Source organism: Spermophilus citellus (genome assembly GCF_964194105.1).
Source record: "Spermophilus citellus genome assembly, chromosome: X".
NCBI classification, from domain to species: domain Eukaryota; kingdom Metazoa; phylum Chordata; class Mammalia; order Rodentia; family Sciuridae; genus Spermophilus; species Spermophilus citellus.
This window is the reverse complement of record NC_138190.1, coordinates 5,383,783-5,400,481: the sequence shown is the minus strand read 5'-3', so window position 1 is coordinate 5,400,481 and position 16,699 is coordinate 5,383,783. Positions and strand designations below refer to the sequence as shown.

The following is a 16,699-nucleotide window of genomic DNA, read 5'->3' as shown; positions in this document are numbered from 1 at the left end:
AAAACACAAAATTTGGTCACCATGACAGTAGTAGTTTAGTTAAGGAATTCTCTAGAAATCATACTATCACTTAGAATTATAAATTCCACTTCCACAAACTTCCTTTAAATCCGAATGCATTGTTCAGTACTCTGCATTTTGACGATTTTGTACTTCTTAAAAACAATCTCAAATCTAGATATCCAAGGAAAGACTTCTCCAGGTCATAAAGGCATAAACATCTCCACTTTTTAGAATTGGCAAAGCACAGGTGGTTCTACAGAGAAAGGTGTAATGATTAATTGTATGTGTCAGCTTGACTGGTCTAGAAGATGCCCAGATATCTGGCAAAATAGTTTTTATGGGTGTGTCTATAGGGATGTTTCTGGAAAAGATTAGCATTTGAGTCAGTACACTGAGTAAAGAAGACACACTCTTACCAATGTGGGTGGGCATTATCCAATTCACTGAGAGCCCAGATAAAATAAGAATCAGAGAGAAAACAGGCAAACTTGATTTCTCTTCTTGAGTTGGGGCATCCACTTTCTCCTGCCTTCAGACATTGGGGCTCTTGGTTCATGGGCCTTTGGACTCTAAGACTTATGCTAAAACTACCCTAACATCATCACTACCAAACACTGGTTCTCAGCCTTCAGATATGAACTGAATTATGCCACTAGCTTTCCTGGTTCTCTGCTTTGCAAAGTCTACTTTGCAGACTTCTCAGCCTCCTTAATCACATGAGTCAATTCCTATAAATCAAACTCCTTGCCCCATTTGGTTTTATTTCTCTGGATAATCAGTAGGGGGGCTAAGATTTGCAGGACTGAATAATTTCAGAAATGAAAGCTTGGAGACTGATGGCCAAGGGTGAGGTGACATAAGGAATACAACCAAACACTGAATTGTGGCACCAAAATAATGGAAGTCCACTTGAGCAAGATAAAAGGGCCCATAATGCTCAGTAACCTCAGGGTAAATAATGAGGGAAGGACATATTTTTCATTGCTAACACAGACACTAAAATCAATACATTAATTTTCATGTATTGGTGGGTGAACAGGTGAACATGTGCTTTCCTGTATATGGACACCTCTTCTCCAGTGAAGCTCATGGGGATATCAGGGATGTGTTGCAGTCTGATCAAGGGCACTGTGTGAAAAGCCCATAGACAAGACTTCAAAGCCATCAGGCTTTGACTCATAAATAAATAAATAAATACTCAGAGTAGTTGTAGTAAAATCAATGATCTAGGGCAAGGTGAGACCTGATGACCTTAACTGTCCCTAACTTTCAACTTGTCTACTGGGGAGGAAATAGGGAAGAGCTGCTTGACAATGTTACAAGGTATAGGGAGTTCAGAGCCTTGCTCGTGCCACTGGGGATCACATGATCCATAGAAGAGTAGTGTATAACTCAGGCACACAGCGGTTACCAGTCAAGCCTTAACTACAAGAATTAACTTGCAATGACTGGAGGCAGACTATGATGTCTCCAAGGGAACTAGAAAGGGAAGCAGAACCTGGAGGGGCTGGAACCAATGAATTGTAATCAACTGGCTAAGGCAAATTCTACTGACAAGAACACTTTGAGTATAGTTCTAAGCTGCTTGAAGCCCACTGAAGCTAACAACTCATTGTCAACCATCAAAATCTCCCATCTAAATGATCTTCATCCATAATGCTGGCACTTGGAAACTCTTCAGAAGTTTCTATCTTTCTCCTCCTTTAAATCCAGCAGAGAGCACCATCTTTGTGACATCTCCCACAGGCTGGGAAAATTTAAGAAAGGAGGTGGGAGGGGCTAACCTAGGACTGCCAATTTTTTTTTTTTTTTATGAAAACCTGCCATTGCTCTCCTTCTCCCCTTGACTCTGTAGATCAGGATGCCATGGGATGGCAGAGGTCTGCTGGCCAACTGATTTGACTTCTCCACTGCTCTCTTCCTGGAATCCTTTGCTAGGTGCTCCTCTTTTGCTCATGGACCCTTGGAGGTAAGTGTTTTCCAAGGTTTACTTCCTACACTTTTCCCCTCTTGTCTCCAGCCATCCTCTCTTAGATTCTTGATTTTATCCCTCTAGCCAATGTCATCCTCATCAGGTCTTTTATTGAACTTTCTCACTTTCTGACATGATGAGCCAGATAAGTCCTTGCTGTTGTACCTAGTCTGTGCATTGAGGGATGTTGAGCAGCATCTCTGGGCTCTGAAGACCTGAGGCCAGTAGTATCTGCCCTAGAGATGTGACAACTAAACATGGCTCCAGATATTGCCAGAAATCTCCTGAGAGCTAAAGAGTCTACTCCTTATGTTGAAGACCAGTGTACTAGTGAGAAAATGATAGTTAGCAACTGGGCAAGCCAACCCAGGACAAGTTTAAACCACATCTCTGATTTTTAAATATTCTAATGTAGGCCATAAAAAGAATTTCTCAAAACCCCTACTGGGTTACTAAGGTTAAAACACTGGAGCTAGGACCCTCACTTGTAACTGCAATGCACTTCCTAACAAGGTTCTAGCAATCTTTAAATAATATTTTTGTATTATTTGTATTAAAGTAATGATGAAGTGCAGTAACTTCCCAAATACATTTTTCACCAAATGTATTGTGACATTTAAAAGGTTACTTACAATATCTTGACACCAGTTCTAGAAAACAAAGAAATCACTTGCTATATTTGGTAAATGTCACAGCAACACACATAACAATTTGCTTCTAAGTGTAGCAATGATCTAGTTTCTGTATTTAATACAGCACAGCAAATTCCAGCACCCACATTTTGCAATTCCATTTAGAAATAGGAGGAAGGAGATGAGGAATAGTCAGAAAAGACAATCACCCCTCATAAGCACCCACAAACAACAGAAAAGGAACACATGAGGGATGAAGCATGTAACCATGAAGGTAACCAGTATTGGTCAATGAACTTGGTGGTACTCTATGAGGACATTTAAAGCCCATCACAAATACTCCCTAAAAAGCCAGGAAGAATTGGGTGGAACATCTCCTAGAAAGCAGAAGGGCCATGGTAATTGCAGGCTCTGTGGCATGGAGTCAGATGGTTTACTTTTACAGATGGTTTACTATTTTTGCATTTTATAAAAGCCAACAAAGTAGATTTATGGACTTCCATGAACTGTACAGTATACTGAGCAGGCCCAACTTTTTAGCTTCCGGAAGGACTCATTCACCCCACCTGGCATTCTGCTCCTCTCCTGACCATGATAAGATATATCATTTATGACTAAGAAATCTTTTAAAAATATATCCTTCACTGAAGCACATATTTTTAAATAATTTCGCTTTAAGACTCTTTCCAGAAGGCACAACAGAGAGAAAGTCTCTTAAAAGAAGACATAAAAGCTAAGGCAGAATCAGAACCTTGAAAATGGGGATGCTGAACACCTGAGGAGAAACATGCCATGCTAAAAATACTGCATCAAAAATTTTGCATTGAGGTGAAGATTTTGAATTTGCCCTTGCAGATTTGCCCATGTCCTATGGTATATACTGGGAGGGAGAGAGGTGAGAAAAGAGAAACCCAATGCATAGACCTGGATGAATCTCAATTTCCAGAAGGCAGATGAGTTACAATGCAGGTCAACATAAATGTCACTTCTCTCCAAATAAAATGAGAGCAAGTAGGCACTGCTATCATCTGCTGACCCAGTGCTTACTCAAACATCTTTTAAACTTGAATATGTGGCTTTTTTCATCAGTCTATGGCATCAGAAGGCACCTGTATGAAACAGAGGATGGTTTTGCTTATGCTGGTTTGAGGAACTGATGCTGTCTGTGGGAGGGACAGAGGGAAAGGAGTTCTTAACTACCTGGTATAGTACTTAGACCCATGCCCTCGAAAGTCATATGTGTCCAGAGAACATTAAAACTCAATTCTCAGAAGGAGGCTACCATTTTAAGAATCCTAATCACAGAGCAATAAGCAATTCAATTGTATTCTACACTACTGAACCACCACATCTGGATATGAAAAACAAGAAAACTGGAAGGTCTCTATTCTTATTGAATCACATCTTTATAACTGTTTGTAATACTGAGAATTTCACATTTTAAGTGCACTTGAAAGTTTGCCATGTGTATTAAGAAGCTACATTAACAACAAAGATTCTTTATTTTTGTGTTCCATCAGATAAAATGTGGAACTGTGTTAAGCCTTTTTCTGTGGGAAATAAGTGAACAGAAGACAAGATTGAAAAAATGTGCTTCTTACCTCTTTCGGGCTTCCTCATATTGCCAATTAAGTCTGACTCGGTCTACAAGTCTTGTTTTGTCATCAAAGACAAACTTTCCGGAACACAAGAGGAAAAGAAAAACAAAAAGAGAAACACATAATAAAAACATATTTTCAAACCAGAAAATTCACTTAAAATTTCAGCAACAATGAAAAATATTTTTTTAATTTGTCTTTCAATTCCAATTTTTCAAAGGCATAGAATGAAACACTTCAAATAATATTCTGCTGCCACCTCTGGCTGGTGAGGTTTAAGATTCAGGCTATGGAGACTTTTGTTTTCCCAAAACTTGTATTTTGATGTTTTGTTTATTTTTTTTAAACAGGGTAAGTATATATCCATCTATTGTATAATTCTAAAAAAACAACAAATTGACTTTTTAAAAAATAGGAAACTATTTAGCATAAGGTGATAAAAAGGCACAAAAAAATCCCACTTTGTGAATTACACTGTCTAGTTCCTCAATAAATGCACAATACATTCAGCCCTCCATATCTATGAGTTCTACATCCATAGATTCAACGTCAAGGATCGAAAATATAGTTAGGCCCATTATGGTCACATCTATACTGAACATGGATGGACTTTTTTCTGTCATTGTTCCCTAAACAATAAGTATAACAATTATTTGCATAGCATTTACATTGCATTGGGTATAATAAAATCACCTAGAGATCATTTGAAGTATATGAGAGGAAGTGTATAGATTATATGCTACTAGTAGGCCATTATATATAATGGATTTAAGCATTCTCAGATTTTGGTATCTGAGGGGGTCCTGGAACCAATCCCTGGTGGATACAGAGGGACAACTATAATGATATTCTACTACAAAGTTCCAAGATCTGAAGATGGACTAGCTGTCTTAGGTAGGGACTAGAGAATGCCTTTCAAGGTCACAAGTTATGAAAAAGAACCAAAGGTAAAAGGAAAGAAAGCAAGGTCTCAAAAAGCCAGGGATTGGGATGTAACTTTAGAGTTACAATTTAAATACCCAAAGTATGATCAGTAGTTGTGCCTCAATATTTTCATATCAATTATACTTGAAAGTAACAAAATCCTATATAAAAATACTAACAAAAACTAGTTAAACCAAGACAACATCTGTGAAGCTCCCAACCCAGGGCCAGCCCCAGTAAACTGCAGGAGCTCATAAACATGACAATTTACAGCTAAAGTAGTGGAACCAGGCACTACTCCCCACCTGATCTGTTTAGAATGGCTTGATGGAATCATTAGAGAAGCTTGGACCTTAGTTGTTCCTCTCACATTAGTTTAGAGCTCTACACTCTAAATCTAACCTTATGACAAGCAGCAAGAAATCATTCCCGGAATTCAATGAGTCTTGCACTTGCTTCCTTCCTTTACTCCTAAATCTTGAGACAAAAATGCCAAACATTTTTGATTCAGACCCTTCTCTGTGTGTTACAGATGGCGAGCATGTTCTCTAAACCAAAGAAGATGCCTGGTTCAAAATGTCCAAGTATGCCTTTGACAATAATGAGGGTGAAATTGAATATAGGACATTTCCAGAATATCCAGGAGAGAAAAAGTCCTAATGTACATTATACTCACCTTAAAAAGGCACTATTTGCCAAATTTTCAAAATATTAGCTAATTACTTAAAACCCAAAGTTTCCCCATCAATTGGTGTTCTCCTTTTCTGCTTTACTTTTATTTAATTTGGAGGCACTGTATATTCTATTCTATTTTAATAAGCCCTAATAAAAATATGACCTGCTTTCCATTTGGTAATAAATCAATTTTAAGCTTCACTCAATCCAATTTACAATAATGTGTTTTGGAATATTCACTCCTCAGCTTCAAATGATGATTCTCCCAACTTTGTTTTTGTGACTAACTTAATACTTTACTAATTATCAAAGGGAACTTGATGAAATTCTTCCAAGTCTCAAATAAATTTTCTTTTAATTTGATTTCCTGACATTCTTTTAGAAGAATAAGAAATGACAACAAAGTCTAACCAAAGGTGGCACAACCACAAAGCCTTTGGAAATTGCTGGTCTAAACTAAAGATCAGCAAACTTATGGCCCTTTGGCCAAATCCAGCAGACTGCCTCCTTTTGTAAATAAAGCTTTACTAACTCACAGTGAAGCTCATTATCTCACATATCATCTAGGGATGCTTTTTCACTAATGACAGAGCTGAGTGATCATGTCAGAGACTGCTGGACCTGCAAAGCCTAAAATATTTACTATCTGTTCCTTTATACACACACATATCAAGATAACATTTAAACTCAATTCTCACAAGGAGTCTGACATTTGTATTTTTGTTTTCTTTTGTTTTTGTGATACTGGTGATTGAATCCAGGAGTACTCTACCACTGAGATATATCACCAGCTTTTTATTTAAAAAAATTATTTTGAGACATGATCTCAATAAATTGCTGAGACTGGTCTCTAACTTGAGATTCTCCTGCCTCTGCCTCCCAAATTGCTGGGATTACAGACATGTGCCACTGCACCCATCTGGAGTCTACTACTTTAAGAATCTTAATCACAAGGCAGCAAGCAATTCAATTGCTTCCTACATCATTAGACAATTGCAGCTGGATGTGAGAAGCACTATTTTTTTCTTCAAACCTAATGGCACAAAATCTAAAATATTTCTGAAATGAAAATGGAAAATTAAGCCAAATGACTGAGGACAACACAAGCAAGCATACCTCTCCCATGGTATCAGTCTGAGAGCCAGCATCACAGAACTGTTGAGGGACACCAGAATCACCAAGTGCGCCTGCACTGTGAGAAAAATCTTGGATAGAGTCGGTAATAGAGCAGCTATTCTTAAAGCTATCAGTAAGTTTGGCCAGGCTCTGGAAGAGATCAAGACAAGATCTTTGAGTAGAGACAATGATGATTCCCTTTCTTGTAGGAGGAGTCCTTTCATTTTTGTTCAAGTTCTGCAGCCTTATGACTGGAGAGTTATCCCACCCTATTCTTCATTCTCATTAGAGTTAAAATAAACGTTCCTCACTGAATCCACCTTTAAAAAAATTCTAAATTTTTTAAATCAGATAGTGATTGAGTCCTCCTGGAGGCACATGCATATAGAAAAAAGCTATGGTACTAGTTTTACTGTTTGTTAAGCCTGCATGTTTTCTAAAGAAAAAAAAAGAAACAAGCATTCCCATCCAAAATGTTCAGGCCACCTTGAGACTTTCATAGATTAACCACAGAAGATAACAACAGCTCCCAGACAATGCTTATGTATTTTTACAACATGATTTTTCAGTCATAATTCTACATGGTCAAAAGTAATCTCATATGGATGTTAGGTTGCCAAAAATTAGAACAAGTATTTATTCTGGCACATGGACCTCCTTTGTGTGGAAGTTTAAGAGAAATCTGATGTGTTAGCATTTCTTTTAGACTTTTGGACCTATTCACCTTCAGCAACACTGCAGACCCCGGAACCAGAATGCACAAGTGCACTGAAACTCACACAACTGGCTCAAAAGGAAAAAAAAAGACAAAGGCTTTTGGGAAAGAGTCAGTCACATTGATTGAGTTCATATAAGAAAGACAAAACAACCGACTTGGTTTTGATGAAAGAAGATTTTGCCCAGGCCTCTCTGGAGCTTCTCAGAGTTGGAGAGGCTATGAAGACCTCAAAGAAGAAACTAAGGCCTAAAGTTTCTTTCAGAAATTGTGTATCCTGCCTGAAGAAGGCAGCCATGGTGGGGAACCCAAGTGAAGCAACTGGGTGGCTTTTCCCAATACTGTGCACTTGTGGCTTCAAAGAGGTCAGGGTGGGTAGCCTGCTTGACCTCAAAGGGTAAATCCTCTGTGTTTCTGCTATGAAATATCACCTGGTTAACCCTTGGATGTTGGTTAGTATGATACAGTTAGTGGACATAGGGTATGCACAGAGACTTTAGTAAATTGAAGCTGTCTTCAGTGCTACCAGTATGCCAAAAAAAAAAAAATCTAACAATGAATGCACTATTTATCTATCATAGCCTGGAGACGTCATCTGAACATATAGATTTCTGGGTCCCATTTCTAGAAATTCTGGAGGTCTGGGACAGGGCTTGGTAAATTGCATTTTAATGAACACATGGGAATTCTCCAAGAGACACTCAGAGCCTTGAAGTGACTTGTGGAACACTTAGGAAGCACTGCCAAGTAAGGAAGCTATTATGCGTCTTTCTCATTTTTGTCTATAAGTCTGAACAGTGCCTTATATGCCCCTTGAGTCTTACATACTACATAATCTAGGCAAATGCCTACCAGGCATTATGTACGCCTTTAGGTGTTGAGTAAAAAATAAAGGCTGTAACCCAAAGCATTGAATGCATTCCAGCATCAAGCAAGACAAGCATATGTCCATTTGCAAAAGCTCAACTTTTTAGAAAACTAATGGAAACTATTGGAGTTCAAGGGGAAAAAACATAAATCAAATAAAACCACAATGATACCAGTTATAGAATTCAAATTTATCCACATGGTAAAATATTTTTTAGTTGTAGACAGACACAATACCTTTATTTTACTTATTTGTTTGTTATTGTTTTTTTTAATGTCATGCTGAAGATTGAACCCAGTGCCTCACACATGCAAAGTAAATGCTCTACCAACTGAGTTATAACCCCAGCCCCTATGTAAACCATCTTGAATGAAGAAGCTGGTTGGGAACAGATAAGGGAAAAAGTACAGAATGTTATCATCACATAAGGAAGCTATAGCAGAACATTATAATAGTCCCAGCACTGTGTGAGGACCTTTGAACAAGTATTCACATTTTTTTGCATCCGCATGAACACAGGAAGGTTATGGAAGAAGAGAATAAAAGTTGTTATGGGAGGTGAGAAGTTGGGGCAATAGCAAGACCTCTTATCACTGATCTTTTGAATTATTTTCATTATTAACAGCATGAATTTATCACCCATTGTTGTGGATTGAATGGTGTTTCCCCAAAAGATGTTTACCCCTGGAACTGGTGAAAGTGACCTTATTTGGAAACAGGGTCTTTAGAGATGTAATCTAGTTGAGGTCATACTGGATGGGTGGTCCCTAGCCCAATGACTAGTGTCCTGAAAGGAAGAGGAAATTTGAACATGGAGACACAGGAAGGAGGCTATATAACAATGGAAGCACAGATTGGAGTGATGTATCCACAAGCCAAGGAAGGCCAAGAACACCTGGGGCCTCAAAAGCTAAGAAGAGGCAAGGAAGGACCCCACCCAAATCTTCAGAGGGAGCACAGCCTAACTGACACCTTGATTTTGACTTCTGGCCTCCACAACTAGAAAAGCAAATTTCTACTGCTCTAAACCACAAAGTTTGTACTTTGTTACAACAGCCCCAGGAAATTAATATACTTATTTAAATACAGTGTGTATGTGTGCCTAAAATATGTATATATAATATTATATGTGAACTATATATGCAATAAATATATAATATGTAATAAATAACATACAGGTAGGCAGGCAGGCAAGTAGGTGGGCTCTGTAGGGGGTGGCCCAGGCCTTACCTGCATCAGGTCTCGCCGTTCCTTCTCACCCGTACAAATGGCTTTCTTGATGGTGCGCAGCTCACTCATTATAGCCTGTGCCTCATCTAGTTTGTAGTTGGTGTGAGCACTTGACATCTTCCGATCAATCCTGGTTAAAATAAAAATTAGAGTCATACCACATGAGATCATGACATTCCTTTTAAACAATGAAAACCCAAAAGTTTCATAGAAATGTAGCAAATAGTTAAAAGTGATGTTCTGGCACAGAAAAGTAAATATTTCATGAAACCTTCCTTCCCATGGTAAATACAAAGACCTGAGACTTGACTGTGGATGTTTGCCTTCACTCTAGGAGCAGCCTTTCCAAATGAGGGTGCCCATGTCCTCTACTAAGGAGCTGGCACTGAGATCACTAGCTTGAATAATATAAGAAGCTATACACTCCCCTCTCAGGGAGGAGGACCAAGCCTTCTTTGTTTATTCTCAGCATCATCCAGGTTAGTGGTAAAAATATTTATTATAAAAACCTATGAATGAGATCTGTGTGCAGGGAGAATATATGGGCACAGCAATAAGTAGTGAGCTTTTCAATAATGGTGCCTTGTGCAAAAGTTGTAAACTTTTATGTCTCCTCTCTTTTATTTTACTCTAGTTCTCATTTATTACTCTCTCTCTCTCTCTCTCCCCCCCAGACACCTCAATTACTTCCTTCAATCCAAACATCCATCCACCCAAACCTCCTTTTTTTTCATTCTTCCCTTCTTCCCTCCCTCCTTTCTTCCTTCCATACTTCTAGCTAACCCCTACATATACCAGACCTTGCTCTGGGTGGTGGAAGCAGAACAAAAAAACAGAACAAGACTTGGCTCTGCCTTCAAAGAGCAGACAGCCTCGGGAACTTGTCCTTTGTCACGTCTCCCATACCTAAGTCTTAAGCCTTAAAAGCCCTCAGGGATAAGGAACTTGAGAAACTGGCTCCAAAATGGAATGAATTCCTTCCCTGGAAAGAAACGAGGTTGCTTTTCAGGTTCTAGGCCCACCATTACACAGATTCAGGTTCTAAAATTTTTCCCACATGTTATCCTGAAAATCTAGATCATTAACTAACTGCCAAAATTGCCTTGTTTTCCACTCACACAAACCTTTTCTCCCATGAGTAAGTAGAGTCCACATTATCCCAATGACAATAATAATCATGGAAGACATTACATGCTAGGCCTCCTGCCAAGTGAGCCCTTACATTGCATTTTCTCCTTAAATCTCACATCCATCCCATGGGAGAGGTATTTTCAGTATCCCCACTTGTGATACAAGGAAACAGATTGAAAGAGGTGACTTGTCCAGGGTCCTATAGCTAGTGAATGGCAGGGCTGGAATGCATGCCAGAGGTTTGAGTGAATGGAAGACAAAGCAAAAATTATTTATTTACACATTTTTATAAGAAGGCACATTTATTTTTAACTATGGAATTCCATGCTGAAAGTTAAAATAAGTGAGAATGATCTAAAGCTTGGGCTGTGATCATGGATTTTCTCTTTGCTCTCTGCTCAATAAGTCCCTATTCCAGTTCCTTCACAATAGTTCATTCAAATTATTGAAGTGATTAGTTTTAACTTCACACCTTGAGAGTCTTCATGAGATTTAGTGATAAAATATAAAAAGTTCCCAGCATAGTATCAGCTAGCCATTTTGTGATCTCTAAAATGTGGGAGTCAGTAGCAAAAATGGCAGCAGTAGGTATATAAGCCCCTTGTACATTTTAAAAACTCTTTTGTTTGTCTCTTAAAACCAGCCCCACTTCCACCAAAATGGCTGGCTTTCTCACTCACAGCCAGTACCTTACCCAGCCCTATAAATCAAGTGTGACTTTCACTAAAGGCCTATCTTATACTTATACCTGTCAAAACTTCACAACAAAAATCAATGTCATTCATTGAAATTTTGCCCAGGGTGAACTCTCTGGTTAAATGGTATGATGGAAAGAGAATGGAATAAGAAGCATGGGAACAGAGTGGGGACTCGCCAGAATGAATATAGACTCCTAGGTCCCTGCTATAAATGAACATTTACAGGCAGAACTGAAAATTTGTTAATCCAATGGCCAGCTCCCAGAACCATGATGTTGGAGGAAACTCCTCTTATAATACTTATTATTTACTGACACACATTATATAACAGTTATCATTAAATTGAACTCTACAGTTTTCTGCACTTATAAACATTGACTTGACAGTTATATGATAGAGATCCATTTCCAACATAAAATCACTCAAAAGCAACAGCAAAAAACAGAGATGAAATTATTTGGTTCCATGTCTCGTTCAGGAACTCAGGCTGGGGGGTGAGGTCCCTTGTACAAAGTCAGTTCATCTTGGGCTGGGGATATAACTCAGTGGCAGAAAGCATGTGTGAGGCCCTAGGTTCAATCCCCAGCACTTAAAAAAGTGTCTTTTGAGAGCTATTCATCTTATAGGAATTGCAGAAACACCAAGACACATGATATAGGAAAACATAAAACTGGGGGAAAGCCCATATGTGTTTCCATTGTAGATGCTCTAGGAAGAAACCAAGAGTCTTTAATGCAAAGCAGAAATAAAAGGCCATACATCTTAAAGCAGTAACTCTGCCAAAGAGGTCACCAATCTGTTTTTGCAGAGAAAATCTAGGCTTATTTACATAACAATATCTTGTATTCATCTTCTGATAAAAGGTTTTCAATACATTTTTAATGTCATAAACCATAACCTCCCTAGATTGATGAGGACTGCAGAAGAGTATTACCTCAATTCCAGACAAAAACCTGAAGCCAGAAAAGTCAGATTGCTCTTTAACAATTGATGACTGGAGCTTCTGTTCACTGAATGAAGAATACAGCAAGTCATCACCAGCTGACACTGACCACCAAGTAGAGAAGTGAAACTATTGCACCAAATGCAATTTTTTTCAGGTGCCTAGAAATGGATGCTTATCAAATACCATTGGCGAGGCTGCAATTTGAGAGAGACTAACCACTTCTGTTCCTGTTTTATACTTGACTGTTGTGGATGCCGTGTGGTTTTTTGCAGCCATAACACCTAAGTAGGGCCATCAGTAAACCCAGCAATCAAGCCAGTAGCCTCTTGAGGCATCAGGTTCTAGGATGGGGATAGCTGTCACATCAAGGAAAACAGGCCCCAATTCTACAAGAGAGAGGACTAGCAGCACCTGTAATTCAGGCCAGTGGTGGACACTGCAGAGTGCTTTAGAAAACAAAAACATGACTTAGAGGCCCAGGGGCCTAGGCTCTGTTCTTAGCTCAACCCAAGTGGCTATGAGATCTTGGAGAAGAATGAGGATTTGACCAGGGCAACTCTTCTGACCTTGTTCCCAAGGCACCCTAAAGTGGCAAGGCCCTGTAGCAAAGCAGGAAGCCCAGGCTGGGCTAGAGACCCACATCCCAGCTTCTACTGAAGCTCTATCAAAGATATTCTAGTTCCCTACAAGGTGCTGTGTGCAGGGAAGGTAGGGGAATGGTTCCATTTTTAAAAGTGAAAATGAGTAGTTAACATGATCTCAAAGCTAGGAATCTCTGAAATACTAGTACTTATAAATAAATATTATTATATAAAGCATTACTAAATTAAAATATATTATTTGATAATATTATTTAAGAATAGTTCACTATATAAACCACCTGTTTGGTGGAAGGGTCTAGCTGCATGCTTTCTACTTATCACCTCATTTAGCCCCCTAACTGCCCTATGAGTTAAGCATAATCTTGGATTTTATAATGAAGAAATTGAGGATCAGAGCAATTAACTAAGGGGCCCAGATAACAAGTTAGTATCTGGCAGACTGGAGATTCAAACCTGCGTGCCCTGACTCTGAAGCCCACACAGGATCACAGGGTACAGTGATGCTGAGTGTAACATCCATCACCCGTCTCAGAGTGGCCAACTTGGGTTCAGGGGCTTCTTTATAAGGGCAAGTTATATATCACAAAACTCAAAAAGCTTCCATTTTTCAATTTTGATCAATTATTATCCAACAAAAACATTGAAGAGCAGGAATCCTCTCTTTTCACTTCTGCAAAATTCACTTAATTCAGAATCCCCTCTCTCTTTAAAAATTCCACATAAAATTCTGTTCAAATATAGTTGATATACTCAATGATTTGGTATTTTCCAAAATATCAATGTCTTCCATTTCATGAAAAAGTCATATCTGTGATTGTCAAAATAAATACTGTCTGGGGCTAGGGTTGTAGCCCAGTGGTAGAGCACTTGCCTAGCATGTGTGAGGCACTGGGTTCTATCCTCAGCACCACATAAAAATAAATAAAGGGATTGTGTCCAACTACAACTAAAAATATAAATATAACCCTGCCTTATTCTTCTTTGTTTTTTGTTTTTGTTTTTTGCAGTACTGTGGATTGAACCCAGGGCTTCACAAATGCTAAGCAAGTGCTCTATCACAGAGGTTCATTCCCAGCCCTCTTTATTTTATTCTGATATAATATCATGCCAAGATGCACAGACTGACCTCAAATTTGTGATCCTCCTGCCTCAGCCTCCCAAGTCACTTGTATTACAGCTATGTACCACTACACCTAGTTTATTCTGGGTTTAATTTTAATTAAGAATGCAAGTCAGTATTTATACTGCACACTGCAGATAAAATTATAGAAATATTATAACTACTCAGGAAAAACAAAAGGAATCATTAACAAGAACTTAAGTTATAATGCAGTTTGAAAAAAAATTGAGTACAGACTCATAGTCTTTACTTTTCCACCCTCTACATTTTGTATGTAGCTGCAGGGAGGTTAAATGTTAAATGACTAGCTCAAGGTCCAGAGCCAGTAAGAGATACAGCGAGGTTCTAAGTCATGGTCCCTCATGCCAGCACTCACCCTTTTCATCACTCAGACAGTAATACACTCAAAGTCAAGGCCTTCACATGTTCACTGTGTCATACATGAAGGTAACACATACAGCTAGTCAAATGTCATCCCAAAGTAAACTGGAGCTCTTTATGGTTTGCTTGTGAAAAGGAAGATGGGAGAGGAAAGGAAAAAAAGACAGATAAAGCTTCAGATGCAGAACCTGGTGCAGTCAAAAATGTGTTTGAGATGTTTACAATCAACCTCAACCTTCTAATCACCCTACAGTTTCCATGTTTGTTATTCAATTGAAGATGTCAAGAGAATTGTATGAATAAAAACAAGAGCAAAACCAAACAATTTCTTAATCCCACATTTTGGAGAAAAGGCCGCCAGGCTTCTAAAGATATTCCACATTAATACCACAGATTACAACCTAAAAGAATGGAAAGTTTTGTTACAACTTTTACCTTTTACATCAGCAGCTCTGGCAAGGGCCTCAAGTGAACCTCAGAAAGCTTCCGGCAGTTTTCTATCAACAGCAGGTCCTGTGTGGAACACCGGACTGTCCCACAGCTAGGAACAATGCTCTTTTTGTTTCCATCCCCATTTCTGTATGTTTTCTTGTTATCTGAGTACTGCCAGGGTTTTCACATGGGCTGTACTTTATGTGCTATGTGAGTGGGATATTGTTAATGTAAGCCTGTTGTAACTAAACAATCCCATTCTCTTCTGAAACTACTAAATCCCTTCAGACAGAAAAAACTAACATCTAGTAATGCCTCATTGTGGTATATAACACTCAGAAGTATGTAATTATTCTTATCCAAGGAGAAAAATGGGTATAACTTCATTCATTGCACCCTATCAGGGAAGCTCCTCGGGTAAGTCAGAAGGCTTGAAGCTAAGAAGCTTACCTAGTAGCTAAGAATATACCTCATGGAAATTGGTCATCAGTATACTTTGTAACACATACCTACTATGATTTGAATAGCAGTAATAAGTAATAGGACTTCTTAAAAACAGGGCCAAAACACAGTATAACACAAATTTTAGACAAGAAGGAAATGCTGGGGGCAGTTAATAAGGTGACCAGCCAATTTATATAGATCCCTGAGATCCTCACAGTAGGCAAAACTTTTGGCTAAGGATAGATCTGCCCTTGCTCAGAAGGCTACAGCATCCAAGAATGGAGTGAACTATGTGACAGTTACCAGTGGCAAGAGCAGTGACATCAGCCCCTCTTCAGAGCACCTGGGCTACTGTCCATTTGTTCCACTGAGCCCTTCCCTGTGCCAGGAACTGTGTCCTCAGGATGGGGCAGAAAACAAGGCAAAATCCTTGTCCTCATGCAATGTCATTCTAGTCAAGGAGATAAGCATTAAAATACATAACAAAACAATAAATAAATCCAGGGTTTTAAACAAAATGCAGTCAAGTTTGGGATAGTGTGTAAAGGAGAGAATACCTTTTCAGATTGGATAGTTAAGCACAGATCTTGGCAAGATGTCACTGACTGGAAGATCACAAAAGGTAGAGATGAGTTTGTGGGAAAGAGCATTGCAGGCACATGACTACAAGTACCCATACTAAGAGCAGGAGGTGCCTGGAAAACTGGACAGCTGGCAGGGTAACCAGGGTGGGTGGCATAAATGAGTGAGGATGAAACTAGCAGGAAATGACCTTGGGTCAGGAACCAACTCTTATAGGGTCTGGTTGTTTTCTAGGAGAGAGAGAAAGCCACAGGAGGGTCACAGCAGGGGAGACATGTAAAAAATTCCTGTGGTTTCCAGTGAGAATGGTGAGTCATAATAGCATCTCAGCTCAAAGCGGTCACAGTGGAAGTTGTGAGAAGGATTGGGTGCCAGATATGGAAATATCACAACATGAACAACAGAGGTGGTAATAAGGTGGTCAGGGCAATATTCTGGCCATTGCACCAGTGCTCAGGGACATTATATGTCATGGCAGAGAAAAAGCTTTGATGGCATATAAGTTTGGTAATTCAGGATGAAGCCATGTTAAATGAACTTCCTGGATCAAGACAACTCAGAATCTAACTCAAGGTGCATCCTAGATCTCCAGTAGGGAAACACAAAGAGCAATCTCCTCACACCTATTGA

General features: G+C 39.0%; 1 protein-coding gene across 1 annotated transcript in view; it reads right to left on the bottom strand.

Annotated features, from left to right (window-relative positions):
- The window catches only part of WWC3 (WWC family member 3), a 112,266-nt gene that overhangs the window by 32,529 nt on the left and 63,038 nt on the right, over nt 1-16,699 (bottom strand). The window contains exons 6-8 of the mRNA XM_081276922.1: nt 9,734-9,863; nt 6,921-7,070; nt 4,209-4,282 (exon numbers count right to left, since the gene is read on the bottom strand). Of these exons, the coding sequence (XP_081133048.1) occupies nt 4,209-4,282; nt 6,921-7,070; nt 9,734-9,863 (354 nt within the window). The remainder of the gene's footprint in view (nt 1-4,208; nt 4,283-6,920; nt 7,071-9,733; nt 9,864-16,699) is intronic.